Genomic DNA, 18535 nt, shown 5'->3' with positions numbered 1-18535 from the left:
GGTGTGATAAAGTGTGTTTGCGTTTCTTTATCATGTAAGGGTTTATGTAATGATGTAAGCAGAAGATCACAGTACTAACTGATCAGACATCCAGTCAGTTAGCAAACATTTACCAAACACCTATATCTGTCCACACTATGCCAGGTACTGGCAGTACAGAGATGGCCCAGATATATTTCTTATTCTCGAGTAACTTACCTATAAACAAAGAAGCTTAGTAAAGTATTCCAGGAACTACAGATTGGGAGTAGAACATGGCACAGAAAAAAATTGGACTAGGGGCTATAGAGTCCAGAAAGGTTTCTGAAAGATTACATGTGAGCTCATTATAAACACGTGTTCTCCAGACAGACAAGGGGGAAAGAACCTTCCAGGACAAGGGCAAGGAGCAGCAGGAGCTAAAACAAGGAGCCATTAAGTAGCTGGCTGGGCTCAGAAACTGCAGGTGTGTCATATAACTGATGTGTTCAACACTGGGTCCCAGACCTAAACACATCCTGGACCACACTGTGTCCTGAATGGATGGATGGATGGATGGATGGATGGATAGATCAATGCATGAAGCACTTAGCTGAAAAGTGCATGGGCTGGCAAACTGTATTATAGGAGGTATCTAGAGTTGTCATATTCATAGAAAAAGAAAGTAAAATGGTAGTTGCCAGAGGCTAGGGGGAGGGGGACATGGGGAGTTGCTTAATGGCTGTGAAATAATTCTGGAAATTGGTTTCACATAATGTGAACCGCTAAACTAACACTAAACTATATCCTTGAAAATGCTTCTGGTGGTAAATTTTATGTTATGTGTATTTTATCACAATTAAATTTTTAAACGAAATAAACTATAAAGTCCCCCAAATTATTTATATTAGGAAAGAATTCTTGTCTGTATCACATGGGTGATAAGGGCCAGAATAACTTGTCAGACTTGAACTTCCTCTGTTTTGTGAGATAGACCTTTATCTGTTTTGTGAGTCTAGGCATCTGCTTTAAAAGGAGAGAGGTTTCTGACTCCTCCCAAAATCTTTTTTAGGAAATGACTGTCCAAGGTGAGGATCAATCAAGCCCATTACCTCCGGGGTCTGCCGCTGGACGGCATCCTTTCCTGACGGTATGCCCGGGCGGTCCTAGTACCCAGGGTCTTGAGAAGCTGGGGAAGGTGAGTCGAGCTTAGTGGTTCTTCAGAAGGAAGTGGGGCAAAGTATAAGATTGGGGGAAGGGAGATGGGCGGGCGGGAGGGGGTCCGAGGGAGGCGACGCCGTTGCCGGAAGGCGACGCCGTTGCCTGGAGACAGCGTGGGACGCCGTTGCCAGGAGATGGCAGTCTTCCCGCACCCGCAAGCCATCCAGGGCAGTGAGAAGTAGTTGGACGGATCTGATCGGAGCCCCGCCACAGTCATGGCCGGTCGCCAAAAGGAGGTGATCATCGATGAGGTCCATCAGAACCAGATCCTGCGCGAATTGTACCTCAAAGAGCTTAGAACCCAGAAACTCTACACAGAGTACCACGTGAATCCCCTCCGCAAGGGTGAGAGGCGCTTGGGGCAGAGGAAGGGGACAGGGGAGGGGCAGGAAGGAGGGGCCTTGAGGGTGCGGGGCAGAAGTGCGGGGTGCAGCACAGTAGGAGACGCCTTCTCTGACCTCGCCCCCCTTCCTAGATTTCAGGACTCTTGATTGTTGGGGGTGAGGGTTATCTCACTCCGCATCCCATCAAATACATTAATATGTTAAAATGCACACGCACCGCGATTAAATAGTATTTTTTGTGTTGCAAACTGGTGCAGCCACTCTGGGAAACAGTGTGGAGTTTCCTCAAAAGGTTAAAAATAGAACTACCCTACCACCCAGCAATTGCACTACTAGGTATTTATCCAAAGGATACATGAGTGCTGATTCGAAAGGGCACATACACCCCAATGTTTATAGCAGCGCTATCAATAATAGCCAAGGTATGGAAAGAGCCCAAATGTCCATCCACAGATGAATGGATAGAGAAGATGTGGTATATATATATACAATGGAGTATTACTCGGCAATCAAAAAGAATGAAATCTTGCCATTTGCAACTACGTGGATGGAACTGGAGGATATTATGCTGAGTGAAATTAGTCAGAGAAAGACAAATATCATGACTTCACTCATATGAAGACTTTAAGAGACAAAACTGAACATAAGGGAAGGGAAACAAAAATAAGATAAAAACAGGGAGGCAGACAAAGCATAAGAGACTCATAAATATGGAGAACAAACAGAGGGTTACTGGAGGGGCTGTAGGATTTTATGTTTTGTCTTGCTCTGTGTTTTGGCTGGTTGTTAATAAGCTTGTTTGTTTGTTTGTTTGTTTGTTTGTTTGTTTGTTTTCTCCAGGCTTCTAGTAATGTCTTAGCCCTTCAGAAAGTTCAGGGATGGTGGACTCAGGGCCCATAGCGTCCCCCGATAAAACAGCCCTGCCCCTACTCTTCTCACTTGGCACATTCTTTGGGTGCTTGCATCTGGTCCGGTAACATCAGCTGCCTCTGAATAACTCTGGGTCTCAAAAGGAGCCCCAGACCCATGAACCCAACCACTGCCCAGCTCTCTTCCCCTGGACAACCCATGGGTACCTCAGACGCACCAGCTGGAAAACTGGGGGCATCCACACCTCTCCCCCACCTGCTGCTACTCCAGAATATCTTTGTTTGAGCAAAAGTTACCACAACCCACGTTAGTAGCCTAGAAGTCATCCTCAGTCTCTCTCTCCCTCACTCCAAACCCGTGGAAGTGGTCACATCTCTCTCACCTGACCCTTCCGGGTTCTTACCTCAGCAAAAGACTGTGGTGCATGTGGAGGCATTTCTACTTCGCTCTAATTAGGGCCTGAGTCCACCTCTCCAGCCTCTTCCCCCCACCCCCAAGCCTCCTCACTTCTGTCTGCACTGAGAGAGAGAGAGAGAGAGAGAGAGAGAACTACCTTCTTCCTCCAAGCCCTCCTGACCCCACCCCCCCACCCCTCCATCCTCCTGGAGCTACACTAAAAGTGAGTTCCATCCCACCATTCCCTCTGTAAAATCCTCAGTGGCCCCACAGCTTCTGAACTGAGATTTAAACCAGTCAGTACAGAAGACCCCTGTGACTCTGGCTCTGCTGCCCACCCAGCCCCATTGGGACTCCCCTCCCCAGCCACACACTACTCCTTTAATAAATAGTTTAGTGCCCACTCTGTACCAGCCACACACTCCCTTCTGTCCCACCATGTCTAAATAGAATGGATTTTCTAAATACATCACACCATTCCCCACCTCGGTACCATTGTTTCTTCTTCCAGAATTTCTCCCCCAACTTCCGGGCCTAATTAACAGTAGTCCACTGCAGCTCAGCTCTGCAGAGAAAATGTAATGTGATTTTCTAAACAAAAATTGCATATATTTAAGATGTACAACATGATGTTTTGATATACATATACAGAGTGAGATGATTACAACAGTCAAGCTAAACTGCACACCCATCTCCTCAGTTACCGTGTGTGTGTGTGTGTGTGTGTGTGTGTGTGTGTGTGTGTGTGGTGAGAGTACAGAAAATGTAATGTCTTCATTTTGCTCATAACTAATCTAGTTTTCCTCTGGAGCTCCCAACCACTAATTTCAGGAATGCAAATTAACTGTCCAATTCTGTTTAAACTTGTTCCATTCCCACAATTTAAATAATCCCTTCAGGCAACACTCAGGCTTTCTAGATCTCCTGGCTCTTGTCCCTTGGGCACGTGATTCATATGATCCATTGGGACAAAGTCAGGAAATATTAGAACTTGTATTTGTGCTAGAACTTGTATTTATGTTTACTTTTAGGTGTAAAGAAAAATTATACTGCTCATAGTATATAGAGACTATATAAATATACATGTATTAGGCGCATGCTCGGAAGGTTTTACTGGTAGGAGTCTGAGGTAAAAAATCACTTGGGAGACTACTGGTTCCTTCTGGCCTCTGCTCACTTCCTACTGCCCTCCACCTAACTCACTGCACTGCAGTACTCTGGCCTTCTTGATGTTTCTCAAACTCACCAAGCTCACTCTCAGATTCTTCCCACATGTCCTCACACAGCACATTCCCTCTCTTTGTTTGAAATTTTGCTCTAATATGTCTCCTTAGAGATGAGACACCCTCACCCCCCATCCCACCATCAACTCTCTACCCGTGTAAAATACTTTACTGTTCTACATCTCACTTACTTTGGCCCAAATATTTATTTGTTTACTGTCTGTCACCACAAATAGAAGATCAGCACAGGAACTTTCTCTGTTTATAGCCCTGTCTCCAGTGCACAGTAATTATGGGTTGAACGGATGTCTGTGGATTCTGCACCTCTGTTTTCACAAAGTCTTTTGATATATCAGTGTGTGTCCAACCTTGTTTGGCTGCCTGGTATGTCTACATCCCTGTAGACCACCGCTGTTTGAGAGAACCTTCTGTAATGATGAAAACATTCTATATCTATGCTGCCCAAAATGGTAGCCATTAGCCCCCTGTGGCTACTGAGCCCTTGAAATTGTGGCTAGTGTGCCCATGGAATGGATTTCTAATTGGTATTTAATTTCAAATATTCAAATTCAAGTAGCTACATGTGACTGGCGGCCACTATGCTGGACAGTGCCTCTCTGGATTGCGAGGTCCTTGTGGGCCTTATTCCCTGGTGCCCAGCACAATACCTGACATGCAGCAAACACTCAGAAAATGCTCAGCAGGTGTCTGGCCTAGGGTGGGTCGTCGAGACGGCAGGGTGTGAATGTTTTAACATGAGCTTGTGATGCTGTTTTTCTCTAGTTCACACAATCACCAGAAAGCCCATGTCTTGGCATGATAACCTGGAGGAACCTGAAGATGGTAAGTCCCGGGGCTTATGAACACCACTGAGATAGAGCACAGATACGCAGCTGGCTAGGGAGGCCTCTTGGGATAGCGGTACCTTAGGGCAACACTTTGATCATCTGAAAATTGGGCTCACACTCATGAAGCTCATTGGAGATTGGCATACTCAACCATACAGCAGGTTCATTAACTGCCAAGCCAAGAAAAATGCTCCTAATGGCTTTGACACTGTATCCATTCATCCACTCACCAAACATCTTTGCTGTTACAAGCAGAGGTTCTGAAGTCATACTGAGTTCAAATCCTGATTCTGCCCCTCATTAGCTGTGACTTTGGGCAGATTTGTTAACTTCTCAGAACCTATCTCTCAGGGTTGTTGTGAGAATAACAAAATAACGCAAGTACTTAGAACAGTATCTGCGGGGTAGAGACTTCATACCATAGTGAAGGAGACAGATGAGGAAATTGAGAGTAAAATTGAGATGGCAACAACATAGAAAACAGGTGCCCTAGTCCAACAGTGGAGTTCTAGGAAGTCTTCTTGGAGGAGGTAGTAACATGGTGAGGTGGAGTAAGTCAGGTAAAGGAGACTGAAAGGACATTCTGAGTTATATGGAAAGGCACAGAAATGAGAGACACCAGCACGGCCCAAGACCTGCGGGTAGTTTGGCATGGCTGCAATATACAAGTGGGCGGGGCCACACTCAGGAAGGATGGAAGAGAATTTGATGGAAAGCCTAATCCTTCCTGGCAAGCTCTCCTCCTCCCCTCTACCTTCTTAGAGTAGAATTTGATGGAGGAAAGACACAAGGATTATGTAGGAGGTCAGAGTAGGAAGGTGGGGGTGGGTAGGAGGAGGGAGGATCTCGTATCATAGTGAGACAGACAAGAGACTAATAGAGCAGCAGCAGAGGAATTAAGCATGGTATCTGTAGCCCAGCTAGAGGAAAGGAGAGGAGCTGGGGGCTTGCAGCAATAAGGAAAAGAGCAGGTGGTGAGGGGCCTGATAGCTAAGCAGGAGTTGATCGCTAACTGCTTATATTAAGGATAAGCTCAGCCCGATGCCAGCCCTTAATTAACATTCCTTCATCCATCCTCAGTCATCTTGCTGGGGTAGATATTTGCCTTCCATCTTACAGATGAGCAAAGTAAGGCCTGGAGAAGTTAAACCACCTGTCAGGCCAGTAGTGGAAGGGCCAGGAATGCCTGACTACGAAGCCCAGGTTCTTCCCACTGTCAAACCGCCTCTCTCAAATTGAGACTTAGTAGAGTAGAAATGGAAAAATGAAACTTTTAAAGTGCTCAAGCTGTGGAGTTACAAATACGTGTGGGGGTGGTGGCCATATGTATCACCGTGCGAAGGATCTGACCTTCTTACAAGCCGCCTCCTCTCTCCACCACGGCCACATTGGCCCAGCTTGCTCGTGCCCCAGTGCCTTTGTTCTTGCTGCCTGTAGTGTGGTTTTCCTCTGCCTCTCCCTCAGGGCCGGCTCCTGCTTGGCATCTAGAGAGACCTCCCCTCACCATCCTGTCTAAAGTAGCCCCCCTTGCCTCTGCGTGTCCCTTCGCCTCCCCCCTTCTACACAGCTAGCATCACTATAACCATCCGGTTTATTTGTCCCCTTGTGTACTGGGTCCCCTATCCCCCCACCTAGACCACAAGCTCCGGGAGAGCGCGAACCATAACTATCACACTGCTCTACCTCTGGGGTCCAGAACAGTGCCTGGCACAGAGTTTGTGCTCAACAAATACTTGCTGAAAGATGAGTTTTGCAAGGCCTTGGCAGGCCCCTGAGGCCATGTGCCGTATCTCCAAGGAAGGATGTGGCCAGGGTAAAGAGCATGGGGGCTCTCGGACCCAAAGCCTGCCTCCTTCATAACTCATGCCTTATCTCCCAGCCAGGTTTCTAAATCTTCTTCACCATGCTGCCCTGGGGCCAAGGAAGAAATACCCAGAGACACAGACTGAAAGCCAAGAAATCGGATGGGACTCAGAGCCCTTGGTAAGTGTGGCTCCTTTACTTCGGGAGCCCAAAGGCAACAGAGGTGGTGGCTAAAAGAGCAGTATATGAAGCCAGACTGGCTGGGTTTCCACTCTGGCTACCGCTTCCTAGCTGTGTGACCTTGGGTAAGTGACTAAACTCTTTCCTGACTCTGTTCCCTCACTGTAGAATGGAGATATTACAGACAACACCTCATAAGTTTGCTATGAGGATTAGAGGAGGCTGTATTTGTAAGGTGCCTTAAACGGTGCCTAACACATAGCAACTGCCGTGTAAGTGTTGACCAAAGTTGCCGGTGACTGCCTGAGTTTGCTGTACCAGTTTTTACTAGGGCGATCTTGGGCACGTAACATCACAGGGTTCCCCTCCCTTATCTGTAAAATGGGAATGCTAGTAACACACACCTCATTTGATTGGAAGGGGACTGGGAGCTGCGAGGAGCCCAGGAAATGTAATCGTCAGCACATTTGTCACCCAACATGAGCTGGGGCTTCTGTTACTGAGGAAGAAAAGCAGGGTTTCGAACAGAGAATTTGAAGAACTTCCTGCCACGTTTGTCTTTGAACTTGCTCGTGTCTTTTGTCACTTAGAAAGTTTTAGTTTTTAAGTAGTCAAATGTGCCAGCCTTTTCCCTCACAGTTTCTGGGGTTTGTGCCTTGCTTAGGAAAACGCCTTCACTATCCAGAGTTGCAAAATGACTAGCTTTCCTTTTAGATTTCCCCCAAAATTGTTGTGTCTTTTTAACACTTGGCTCTTAGTCCATCTGTATATTTCGCGCCTGATGTGAAGCTGGAGACACTGTTCCTCAGCTCTGACGGAGCTTCCTTCATTACCTCAAAGGCACCAAGGTCTTGCACACCCTGTATCCTTAGTTTACTGCTCCTGCAGCCTGCCTCCTGATTCCTAGCCTGTACTCCTTGGGGAGTTCTACTCAGCCTTCAGGACCACTCAGGAGGCACCTCATTGTAAAGTCTCATTAAGGGATGTGCACCCCCCCACTCCCCACCAGGTAGAGTTGGGCACCTTCCTGGTACGTTTCTGTAGCACCACATGTCTCCTGCTCCTGCACCATTCAGCTCAATTCCGTGCATCAACGTAACATAGTGGCTCTGGTGCCAGCGGCTGGAGTTCAAATCCCAGCTCCACCACTTTCTAGCTGTGGAAACTGAACCTCTCAACTTCCATTTACCCACCTTAAAATGGGGTTAATAATATGGACACTTGAAGGTTTGTTGTGGGAATTAACTGAGACAATGTATATAAACTGCTTAGGGCAGTACCCAGCACATAGTAAGTGTTCAATAAATGGGGGCTGCTATGATGTAAGTTAGGAGGAATAGAAAGGAGAGCTTGTAGCCCAACCAAGGACCGATGGGGTGCTTCTCCTGACCCCTTGGCTTGATCCCAGATGTCTTCCTCTACTGAGTAATTTTCTAGTGTGCACCTTCCCAAGAACTGCCTACACACCGTAGTTCTTGAATTTCTGCCGCGGGCCTGGTCTTCTCGCCTATTTATACGGCTCTAGTCTGGGACGTGTGGTTCTGCTGAGGTGCTACAATGGGGAGATTGGAGTAAACAGCTGAGTAATAATGAATGAATGAGTGAACGAATGAAGGACTTAGCAAATAGCTGCAACGGCTCCTCCTCAGAGGTGGGGCATTGCCCTAGAGAGAGGAGACTGGGAGATAAGAAGTGGGTCCAGCAGGAGCCTCCCATCTTCACAAGGGGACTGAATCCAGGAGAGCAGTGCTCAAAGGGACAGAGGAGGAGGAGGGGTGGGGGACTAACATACAGTGTATAAGGACAGGGACAGAGAGTTGTGAAGGTAAACTATCCAACGTAGATAATTAAGCAACTTTAAAAATATTACGAAGCACAAGTAATTTAGCTTGTTAGTCTTCATTTTCTTAAAGACAAAAGGCCTGGCTCCCGTGGGTACAAAGTATGCATGTGGAAATGCATCTATTTTTTTTTATTTCCTTTTCTAAAATGTATTTATCTATTTTTAATTTACCTCCAAGTTAGTTAGCATATAGTGCAATAATGATTTCAGGAGTAGATTCCTTAATGCCCCTGACCCATTTAGCCCATTCCCCTCCCACAGCCCCTCTGGCAACCCTCAGTTTGTTCTCTATATTTGAGTCTCTTATGTTTTGTCCCCTTCCTTGTTTTTATGTTATTTTTGCTTCCCTTCCCTTATGTTCATCTGTTTTGTATCTTAAATTCCACATATGAATGAAGTCATATAATATTTGTCTTTCTCTAACTGACTTATTTCGCTTAGCATAATACCCTCTAGTTCCATCCACGTTGTTGCAAATGGCAAGATTTCATTCTTTTTGATTGCTGAGAAATATTCCATTACATATGTATACATATATACCACATCTTTACCCATTCATCTGTGGATGGACATTTGGGCTCTTTCCATACTTTGGCTATTGTCAATAGCACTGCTATAAACATGGGGGTGCATGTGCCCCTTCGGAACAGCACACCTGTATCCCTTGGATAAATACCTAGTAGTGCAATTGCTGGGCCGTAGTTCTATTTTTAACTTTTTGAGGAAACTCCATAACGTTTTCCAGAGTGGCTGCACCAGTTTGCATTCTCACCAGCAGTGCAAAAGAGATCCTCTCTCTCCGCATCCTCGCCAACATCTGTTGTTGCCTGAATTGTTAATGTTAGCCATTCTGACAGGTGTGAGGTGGTATCTCATTGTGGTTTTGATTTGTATTTTCCTGATGATGAGTGATGTTGAGCAGTTTTTCATGTGTCTGTTAGACATCTGGATGTCTTCTTTGGAGAAGTGTCTACTCGTGTCTTTTGCCCATTTCTTCACTGGATTATTTGTTTTTTGAGTGTTGAGTTTGATAGGTTCTTTATAGATTTTGGATACCAACCCTTTATCTGATATGTCATCTGCAAATATCTTCTCCTATTCCATTGGTTGCCTTTTAGTTTTGCTGATTGTTTCCTTCACTGCACAGAAGCTAATTTTATTTTGATGAGGTCCCAATAGTTCATTTTTGCTTTTGTTTCCCTTGCCTCTGGAGATGTGTTGAGTAAGAAGTTGCTGTGGCCAGGGTCAAAGAGGTTTTTGCCTGCTTTCTCCTCAAGGATTTTGATGGCTTCCCATCTTACATTTAGGTCTTTCATCCATTTTGAGTTTATTTTTGTGTATGGTGTAAGAAAGTGGTCCAAGTTCATTTTTCTGCATGCCGCTGTCCAGTTTTCCCAGCACCACTTGCTGAAGAGACTGTCTTTATTCCATTGGATATTCTTTCCTGCTTTGTCAAAGATTAGCTGGCCAGACGTTTGTGAGTCCATTTCTGGGTTCTCTATTCTGTTCCATTGATCTGAGTGTCTGTTTTTGTGCCAGTACCATACTGTCTTGATGATTACAGCTTTGTAATATAGCTTGAAGTCTGGGATTTGATGCCTCCTGCTTTGGTTTTCTTTTTCTTTTTTTTTTTTATTTTTTTAAATTTTTTTTTTAACGTTTATTTATTTTTGAGACAGAGAGAGACAGAGCATGAACGGGGGAGGGGCAGAGAGAGAGGGAGACACAGAATCCGAAACAGGCTCCAGGCTCTGAGCCATCAGCACAGAGCCCGATGCGGGGCTCGAACTCACGGACCGCGAGATCGTGACCTGAGCCGAAGTCGGCCACTTAACCGACTGAGCCACCCAGGCGCCCCTGGTTTTCTTTTTCAAGAGTGCTTTGGCTATTCGGGGTCTTTTCTGGTTCCATACAAATTTTAGGATTGTTTGTTCTAGCTTTGTGAAAAATGATGGTGTTGTTTTGATAGGTATTGCATTGAATATGTAGATTGCTTTGGGTAGTATTGACATTTTAACAGTATTTGTTCTTCCAAGCCAGGAACATGGAACATTTTTCCCTTTTTGTGTGTTTCCTTCAATTTCTTTCATAAGCTCTCTATAGTTTTCAGTGTATAGATTTTTCACCTCTTTGGTTAGATTTATTCCTAGGTATTTTATGGGTTTTGGTGCAATTGTGAATGGGATCAATTCCTTGATTTCTCTTTCTGTTGCTTCATTGTTGGTGTGTAGGAATGCAACTGACTTCTGTGCATTGATTTTTATATCCTGTCACTTTGCTGAATTTATGGATAAGTTCTAGCAATGTTTTGGTGGAATCTTTGGGGTTTTCCATATAGAGTATCATCATCTGTGAAGAGTAAAAGTTTGACTTCCTCCTTGCCGATTTTGGATAACTTTTATTTCTTTATGTTGTCTGATTACTAAGGCTAGGACTTCCAATACTATGTTGACTAACGGTGGCAAGAGTGGACATCCTTGTCTTGTTCCTGACCTTAAGGGGGAAAGCTCTCAGTTTTTCCCCATTGAGGATGATATGGGGTGGGTCTTTCATATATGGCTTTAATGATCTTGAGTCACGATCCTCCTATCCCTACTTTCTTGGGGTTTTTTTTTTATCAAGAAACGATGCTGTATTTTGTCAAATGCTTTCTCTGCATCTATTCAGAGGATCATGTGGTTCTTGTTCTTTCTTTTATTGATGTGATGAATCACATTGTTTGTTTTGCAGATATTGAACCAGATCTGCATCCCAGGTATAAATCCCACTTGATTGTGGTGAATAATTTTTTTAACGTATTGTTGAATCCGGTTGGCTAATATCTTGTTGAGGATTTTTGCATCCATGTTCATCAGGGAAATTGGTGTGCAGTTCTCCTTTTTAGTGGGGTCTTTGTCTGGTTTTGGAGTCAAGGTAATGCTGGCTTCATAGAAAGAGTTTGGAAGTTTTCCATTTATATTTTTTTGGAACAGCTTCAAAAGAATAGGTGCTAACTCTTCTTTGAATGTTTGGTCGAATATTTCTGGAAAGCCATCCAGCCCTGGACTCGTTTTTTGGGAGACTTTTGATTAATAATTCGATTTCTTTATTGGTATAGGTCTGTTCAAATTTTCTATTTCTTCTTGTTTCAGTTTTGGTAGTTTAAATGTTTCTAGGAATTTTTCCATTTCTTCCAGATTTACTGGCATATAATTGCTCATGATATTCTCTTATTATTGTTTATATTTCTGCAGTGTTGGTTGTGATTGCTCCTTTTTCTTTCTTGATATTATTTATTTGGGTCCTTTCCTTTTTCTTGATCAAACTGGCTAGAGATTTGTCAATTTTGTTAATTCTTCCAAAGAACCAGCTTCTGGTTTCATTGATCTGTTCTACTGTTTTGTTTTGTTTTGTTTTGTTTGAATAGCACTGATTTCTGCTCCAATCTTTATTATTTCCCATCTTCTGCTGGTTTCTGGTTTTATTTGCTGTTGTTTTTCCAGCTGTTTAAGGTTTAAGGTTAGGTTGTGTATCTGAGACCTTTCTTCCTTCTTTAGGAAGGCCTGGGTTGCTATATACCTTCCTCTTATGACAACCTTTGCTGTGTCCCAGAGGTTTCAGGCTGTGGTGTTACCATTTTCACCGGCTTCCATGTACTTTTGTATTTCCTCTTTAACAATGTGGTTAGCCTTTTCATCCTTTAGTAGGATGTTCTTTAGTCTCCAAGTATCTGTTAGCTTTCCAAATCTTTTCTTGTGGTTGATTTCGAGTTTCATAGTGTTGTGGTCTGAAAATATGCACGTTATGATTTCCATCTTTTTGTACTTGTTGAGGGCTGATTTGTGTCCCAGTGGGTGATCTATTCTGGAGAATGTTCCATGTGCACTGGAGAAGAATGTATATTCTGCTGCTTTAGGATGAAATGTTCTGAATATATCTGTTAAGTTCCATCTGGTCCAGTGTGTCATTCAAAGCCATTGTTTCCTTGTTGATTTTTTGATTAGATGATCTGTCCATTGCTGTGAGTGGGGTGTTGAAGACCCCTACTATTATGGTATTATTATCAATGAATTTCTGTATGTTTGTGATTAATTGATTTCTATATTTCAGTGTGCCATGATGGGAGCATAGATGTTTACATTTGTTAGGTCTTCTTGGTGGATAGACCCCTTAATTATGATATAATGCCCTTATTCATCTCTTGTTACAGTCTTTATTTTAAAATCTAGGTTGTCTGATACAAGTATGGCTACTCCAGCTTTCTTTTGGTGATCATTAGCATGATAGATGATTCTCCATTCCCTTACTTTCAATCTGAAGGTGTCTCTAGGTCCAAAGTGGGCCTCTTGTAAACAGCATAAAGATGGATCTTGTTTTCTTATCCATTCTGTTACCCTATATCTTTTGATTGGAGCGGTTAGTCCATTGACATTTAGAATGAGCACTGAAAGATATGAATTTATTGCCATTGTGTTGCCTGTAGAGTTGTAGTGTCTGGTGGTATTTTCTGGTCCTTTCTAGTCTTGGTTGCTTTTGGTCTTTTTTGTTTTGTTTCATCTTTTCTTCCCTAAGAGGGTCCTCCTTAAAATTTCTTGCAGGGCTGGTTTAGTGGTCATGAACTCCTTTAGTTTTTGTTTGTCTGGGAAACTTTATCTCTCCTTCTATTTTGAATGACAGCCTTGCTGGATAAAGAATTCTTGGCTGCATATTCTTGCTGCACTTCAGCACATTGAATATATCCTGCCATTCCTTTCTGGCCTGCCAAGTTTCTGTGGCTAGGTCTCCTGTGAACCTGATCTGTCTTTCCTTGTAGGTTAAGGACTTTTTTTCCCTTGCTGCTTTCATAATTCTTTCCTTTGTTTTGTGAATTTGGCTATGACATGCCTTGTTGATGGTCGGCTTTTGTTGAATTTAATGGGAGTTCTCTGTGCTTCCTGGATTTTGATGTCTGTGTCTTTCCCCTGGTTAGGAAAGTTTTCCAGTATGATTTGCTCACATAAACCTTCTACCCCTTTTTCTCTCTCTTCATCTTCTGGGACCCCTATCATTTGGATGTTATTCTTTTTTTTTTTTTTTTTTTGGATGTTATTCCTTTTTAATGAGTCACTGAGTTCTCTAATTCTCATTTGAGTTCTCTAATGCTCTTTTGCCTCAGTTTCCCTCTTTTTTTTCCTGCTTTATTTTTCTCCATAAGTTTGTTCTCTATATCACTGATTCGCTGCTCTGCCTCATCTGTCCTTGCTGCTGTGGCATCCCTTTGAGATTGCATCTCAGTTGTAGCATTTTTAATTTCGTCCTGACTGGATTTTCTTTTATCTTTGCAGAAAGGGATTCTATGCTCTTTCCAACCCATGCTACTATTCTTACTATTGTGACTGTAAATTCTGGTTCAGACATCTTGCTTGTGTCTCTGTTGATTAAGTCCCTGGTTGTCATTTCTTTCTGTTCTTTCTTCTGGGGTGAATTCCTTTGTTTCTTCATTTTGGAGGAAGAAAAAGAATTAATAAAATAAAAATTAAAAGTTAAAAACAACACAAAAAAATCAAATAAAGGATGCTAGATCCTAGGTGTGTTTTGGTCTGGTTGTTGAAAGGACCTTGATAGAATAAAGAAAAAGGGAAAGAAAAGAAAAAAAAAGAAAACACTTGAAAATTTTAAAAAATGAATACAATAAAACAGAATAAAGTGAAATTATGAAAGTAAAATATAATAAAAAATTACAAAAAAAACCCCTAGAAAACATAGTAGAAAATTTTAAAGAAAAATCTTTTTATAAAAACAGAAAATAAAAATAATTTTTTCTCTTTCTGTATTCAAGAATAAGAAAAGAAAAAGAAAAAAGTGGAATAGATGGACAGGCAAACAGAAAGGAATACGATGGAAATTACATCCAGTTTCCCCTAAAGTCAAACTATGAAGTACTTTATAGTCTGTACCTAAGCAGGTGGAGAGACTTGTGTTCCTCTAGAGCACAGTTGGTGAGTTGGCCAGGGGTTGGTGTAACAACTCCATTTCTCCACTAGATGGTGCTGCTTAGCTTACTGGGGTGGATTGTTGTGGCACGTGTGTATATGCATGTGCAGGAGCGGTGAAAATTGTGTCACCCAGCTACCCAGTCTCTAGTATCAGAACTCTGTGCTCGCCCACTGGCAATCAAGCACCCCTCCTTTGTCTCCAGCCTCCACCCACTCCCCACTACTTCCCTGTCCTTAACCAAGTCGTCAGCCTGCCAGGCGGCACCTCCATCCTGAGTTTTATCTCCACGGGGCTGTGTTTCCAAACCCCTCACTTCTGAGGGCCCTGTGGTTTTGACCCATTCAGACCCTCTGGGGGAGGGTCTCACAGAGTAGTGGCCAAGTGCTGGCCACCCCTTGGAATGCTCACATGAACGTGCCACTGCATTTGCCCAGAGACGGCGGCTGGGTGCCAGCCGCCCCAGGAAAAGTTCACGCAATTGTGTAGCAGCAGCATTTCAGGGTTTATGGAAAATCACAACACACATCTGGCACCAGGCTTCACCACCTCAACGTCCTTGTTCCAGCACCAGCAAATGTGGCTGTTCTCTGGGGTCTGCTGGAACCTTTGCCTGTGGGGAGGCTGCACAACCTCTACCAAATGTCCTCCCAGCTGGGGAACTGCCTCTCCCCATGTGGCCCAAGGACCCCTCGGATCTTGCTGTCTGTTCCTGGGGATTCGCCCTTCCCACCAGAGGTCTATCAGGTATCGAGCTGCAGAGTTTCAGACTCTGTGCTCCCCCTGTTTATAGAGTCTTAATGAAATTTAAATCCTCTCCTTTCTCCTTTTATTGTTAATTACCTTATGGGTGTTTCCACTCTTTCTCTTTCTCTCCAGATGCTTTCAGGAGGAGTGCCTTTCCTCTATTCTACCCCATGTCTCCATCCTCTCTCTCCAAGCAAAAACAGCTCCTTGCCCTCTGAGGCTTCTCTCTCCCCCAGTTAACCTCTCTGCACCACATACCTGTCAAGTTTGTGGCTTAAGTTATGCAGCTTGTTGAGTTAATCCTCAGATCAATTTTCTAGGTGTGCAAGATGGTTTGGTGTTGATCTAGCTGCATTTCAGGGACAAGAGACACAAAAAAACTTCCATATTGCTCTGCCATCTTGGACCTTCCCCCAGAAATGCATCTTTGACCAGCACATATCATGGCAGGCTCACCCGGCCATGACAGGAAGCACAAGTATGGCTGTCCTGGCCAGGGGGACCCTCCTAGGCCTCGCAGATAACCAACTGTGCATGCCAGATCAGCCATCACTGTGGAGTTGCAAAGGGTCTGCAAATAGGTCAAGCCTGTTTATCATTACAATGCCATCAGATGGCACTGCTGGCATAATAAGAAAGTATTCCTCCCAAAAAAGTTAGACCCAGGTGTTTTGCAACCATAAAAGGCAATTAAGCCAGAGTTCCAGAGTGATACATTTGGGGGCAGAAGAATTGATCAGGCCTAACTTACCTTAGGGCTGGCTCCCTACCCCCTAGCAGGGCCTGACCCTACACTAGCAGAGAACCCCAATCCCAACAGTAGGACACTGGGGAAGCCATACTCGAATACCTCTCAGCTTCTGCTCTCCTAGTAATATTTGATGAAAATGTATCCTTTCAGTTAATTGCATAAATTAATCTTCTAGCTTCTGTAAGATTTATGTGTCAGAGTGCTTGCTCTTAGTTCCCTGTGTGACTGCTTCAACAACATCCACTCCTTCATTCAACAGATGTGTACTGAATCCCTAGTGCATGCTGGGTACTGTTCTAGGTGCTGGGGATAAGCAGTGAGTGCCCACCCTCGTGGAGCATACATTCCAGCAGTCCACAGGCGTGGCCTCCAACTCAAGCCTGGGAAAGGCAAGAGCAGCCACGTTGCATATAGGTACTCTCATTCAGTCCTACGACTGTTTTGATGCAATTGCTGTCATCTCCTTTTCCCAAACAAGGCTGAGCAAGGAGAAGCCTCCAGTGCTTTTGGGGCCCGGGTCCATCCAACTACGGACCCACGTCATCCCCCCTCTCCAGAAGCTTCCTTCTGACACCCGTGTTCTCCTCTTTAGGTCAGCCCCGAACGTGGTGACCGCAGGCTGAACCACTTCAGGGTCTACAATGACATCACTCTGTACAAGGCTAAAATGTGGAGCCTGGGAGAGGATGATCGCCACAAGTAGTGTCCCAGCGGTGACAGCAGCCCTGTCTTTAATACCCAATGTGTGTGCTGCCTGGATAACTAAAGATTATTTTGAAGCCTCAGTCTGACTTTTCCTATTTGGAGTCTCACATTTCTCCTTTCTGCCCAAGTCCACTGGTTCATATCCTTAATCTTAAAACTGGCGGCAGAATTCCAGTTTAAGATGCATACAGTATTTCCTCTGCCTCCCCGGATCCCAATAAGGGATAATAAAAGGACAAAAAAGGTATGGATGCACAACAGAGAGAATGAGAGAGGAACATCAGCTACCAAGAAGACTGAAGACATATTTAGAAGATGGGAAGCTGGGGCGCCTGGGTGGCGCAGTCGGTTAAGCGTCCGACTTCAGCCAGGTCACGATCTCGCTGTCCGTGAGTTCGAGCCCCGCATCTGGCTCTGGGCTGATGGCTCAGAGCCTGGAGCCTGTTTCCGATTCTGTGTCTCCCTCTCTCTCTGCCCCTCCCCCGTTCATGCTCTGTCTCTCTCTGTCCCAAAAATAAATAAACGTTGAAAAAAAATTTAAAAAAAAAAAAAAAAAAGAAGATGGGAAGCTGATGGAGGAAGGTGAGGAAATCACAAATGGGACATGCCGAATGGGACACCTCTGACTTAGAGAGACAGGGGTGTGAGGCGGGGAACTGAAAATGGACATTGGTAGGGAGACCCTTCCCCCCACCAACACACACACCAGCCAGACACATAACACCTCATACAGTGGAGGTCTACTCCTAGGGAAATGGGAAAAGCCCAAGGATCCGGGACACAAAGTAAAACACAGGGTAGGAGTGAGGTGTGACACCACCAATGAAAATCGGTGAAAGTAAGATTGAACCCGTAGTCCACACATATATTGCGCTTTTACCCCAGGTTTGAAGCTGGAAGGTTCCTCTCTGGAAAAATGAAATGGCTCTAAAGACCCCCACGTAGTACCACTTGAAGTCCTATCGGAAAAGTGCCGGTGGGGGAGGGGCGCCTGAGTGGCTCAGTCAGTTGAGTGTCTTTTGGCTCAGGTCATGATCCCAAGGTTGTGGGACTGAGTCCCGTATTGGAGTCTGCTTAGGATTCCCTCTCTCTTCCCTGCTCTCACCCACTTTCTCTCTCTCAATCTCTCCGTGGTGAACACACGGAGGGTGTGGGAGGGGGCGTGCCCAAGAGGGCAGGGCAGCCCCACATCTTCCCTCCGATACCTTGCTCCATGTATCTCTTCCATTAGGCCCTTCTTGAGTTATGCCTGAAAGGCAAAGCCATCTATTGCTGAGATCACTCCTGCTTTTGGAACCTGACAGATCAAACTGCAGATCAAGACTGCAAATCCAAGTGGCCTTCCCCTGGGAGACATTTTCATACAATGCAATGATGACTAATTAGTAATGACTACTTGGGCATCTAGAAATGTGCCAGTATCTCTTAACTATTATAATTGTTTTGCTGGAACAGAACCAGGAGGTGACCTGTGATGTCACAGAAAGATAGATGTCTTTGTCCCCTGTTCCTGACGTAGAGTTCCTAAATCCCTTGTATTTCCTGAGAGACGTGATAGGGCCATCTTTTATTCTTTGTAAAAATTTTTAATGTTTATTTTCGAGAGAGAGCACAAGCAGGGGAGGGGCAGAGAGAGGAGGACAGAAGAACCAAAGCAGGCTCTGTGCTGTCAGCACAGAGCCTGATGTGGGGCT

The 18535-nt window shown here is 44.4% G+C and overlaps 1 protein-coding gene across 1 annotated transcript; it reads left to right on the top strand.

The window, feature by feature from the left end:
- The first annotated feature begins 1394 nt into the window (after positions 1-1394).
- On the top strand, positions 1395-16839 carry CFAP144 (cilia and flagella associated protein 144). Its single transcript, XM_047082936.1, has 4 exons — positions 1395-1524; positions 4796-4855; positions 6740-6843; positions 16729-16839. Exons 1-4 carry the CDS (start codon positions 1395-1397, stop codon positions 16837-16839), a joined length of 405 nt encoding a protein of 134 aa, XP_046938892.1.
- Positions 16840-18535: the final 1696 nt, after the last annotated feature.

This window comes from Lynx rufus, unplaced genomic scaffold (assembly GCF_022079265.1).
Source record: "Lynx rufus isolate CCGP_SWC_20201006 ecotype Redwood Valley unplaced genomic scaffold, mLynRuf1.p SCAF_2, whole genome shotgun sequence".
NCBI lineage: Eukaryota > Metazoa > Chordata > Mammalia > Carnivora > Felidae > Lynx > Lynx rufus.
This window is presented reverse-complemented; position numbering and strand designations above follow the sequence as displayed.

Bases quoted from the DNA above. Each gene is read 5' to 3' on its own strand.
- CFAP144 (XM_047082936.1), top strand. From the start codon at position 1,395: ATGGCCGGTCGCCAAAAGGAGGTGATCATCGATGAGGTCCATCAGAAC. The intron at 4,856-6,739 runs GTAAGTCCCGGG...CTTATCTCCCAG, and splicing joins CCTGGAGGAACCTGAAGATG to CCAGGTTTCTAAATCTTCTT. The intron at 6,844-16,728 runs GTAAGTGTGGCT...TCTCCTCTTTAG, and splicing joins GATGGGACTCAGAGCCCTTG to GTCAGCCCCGAACGTGGTGA.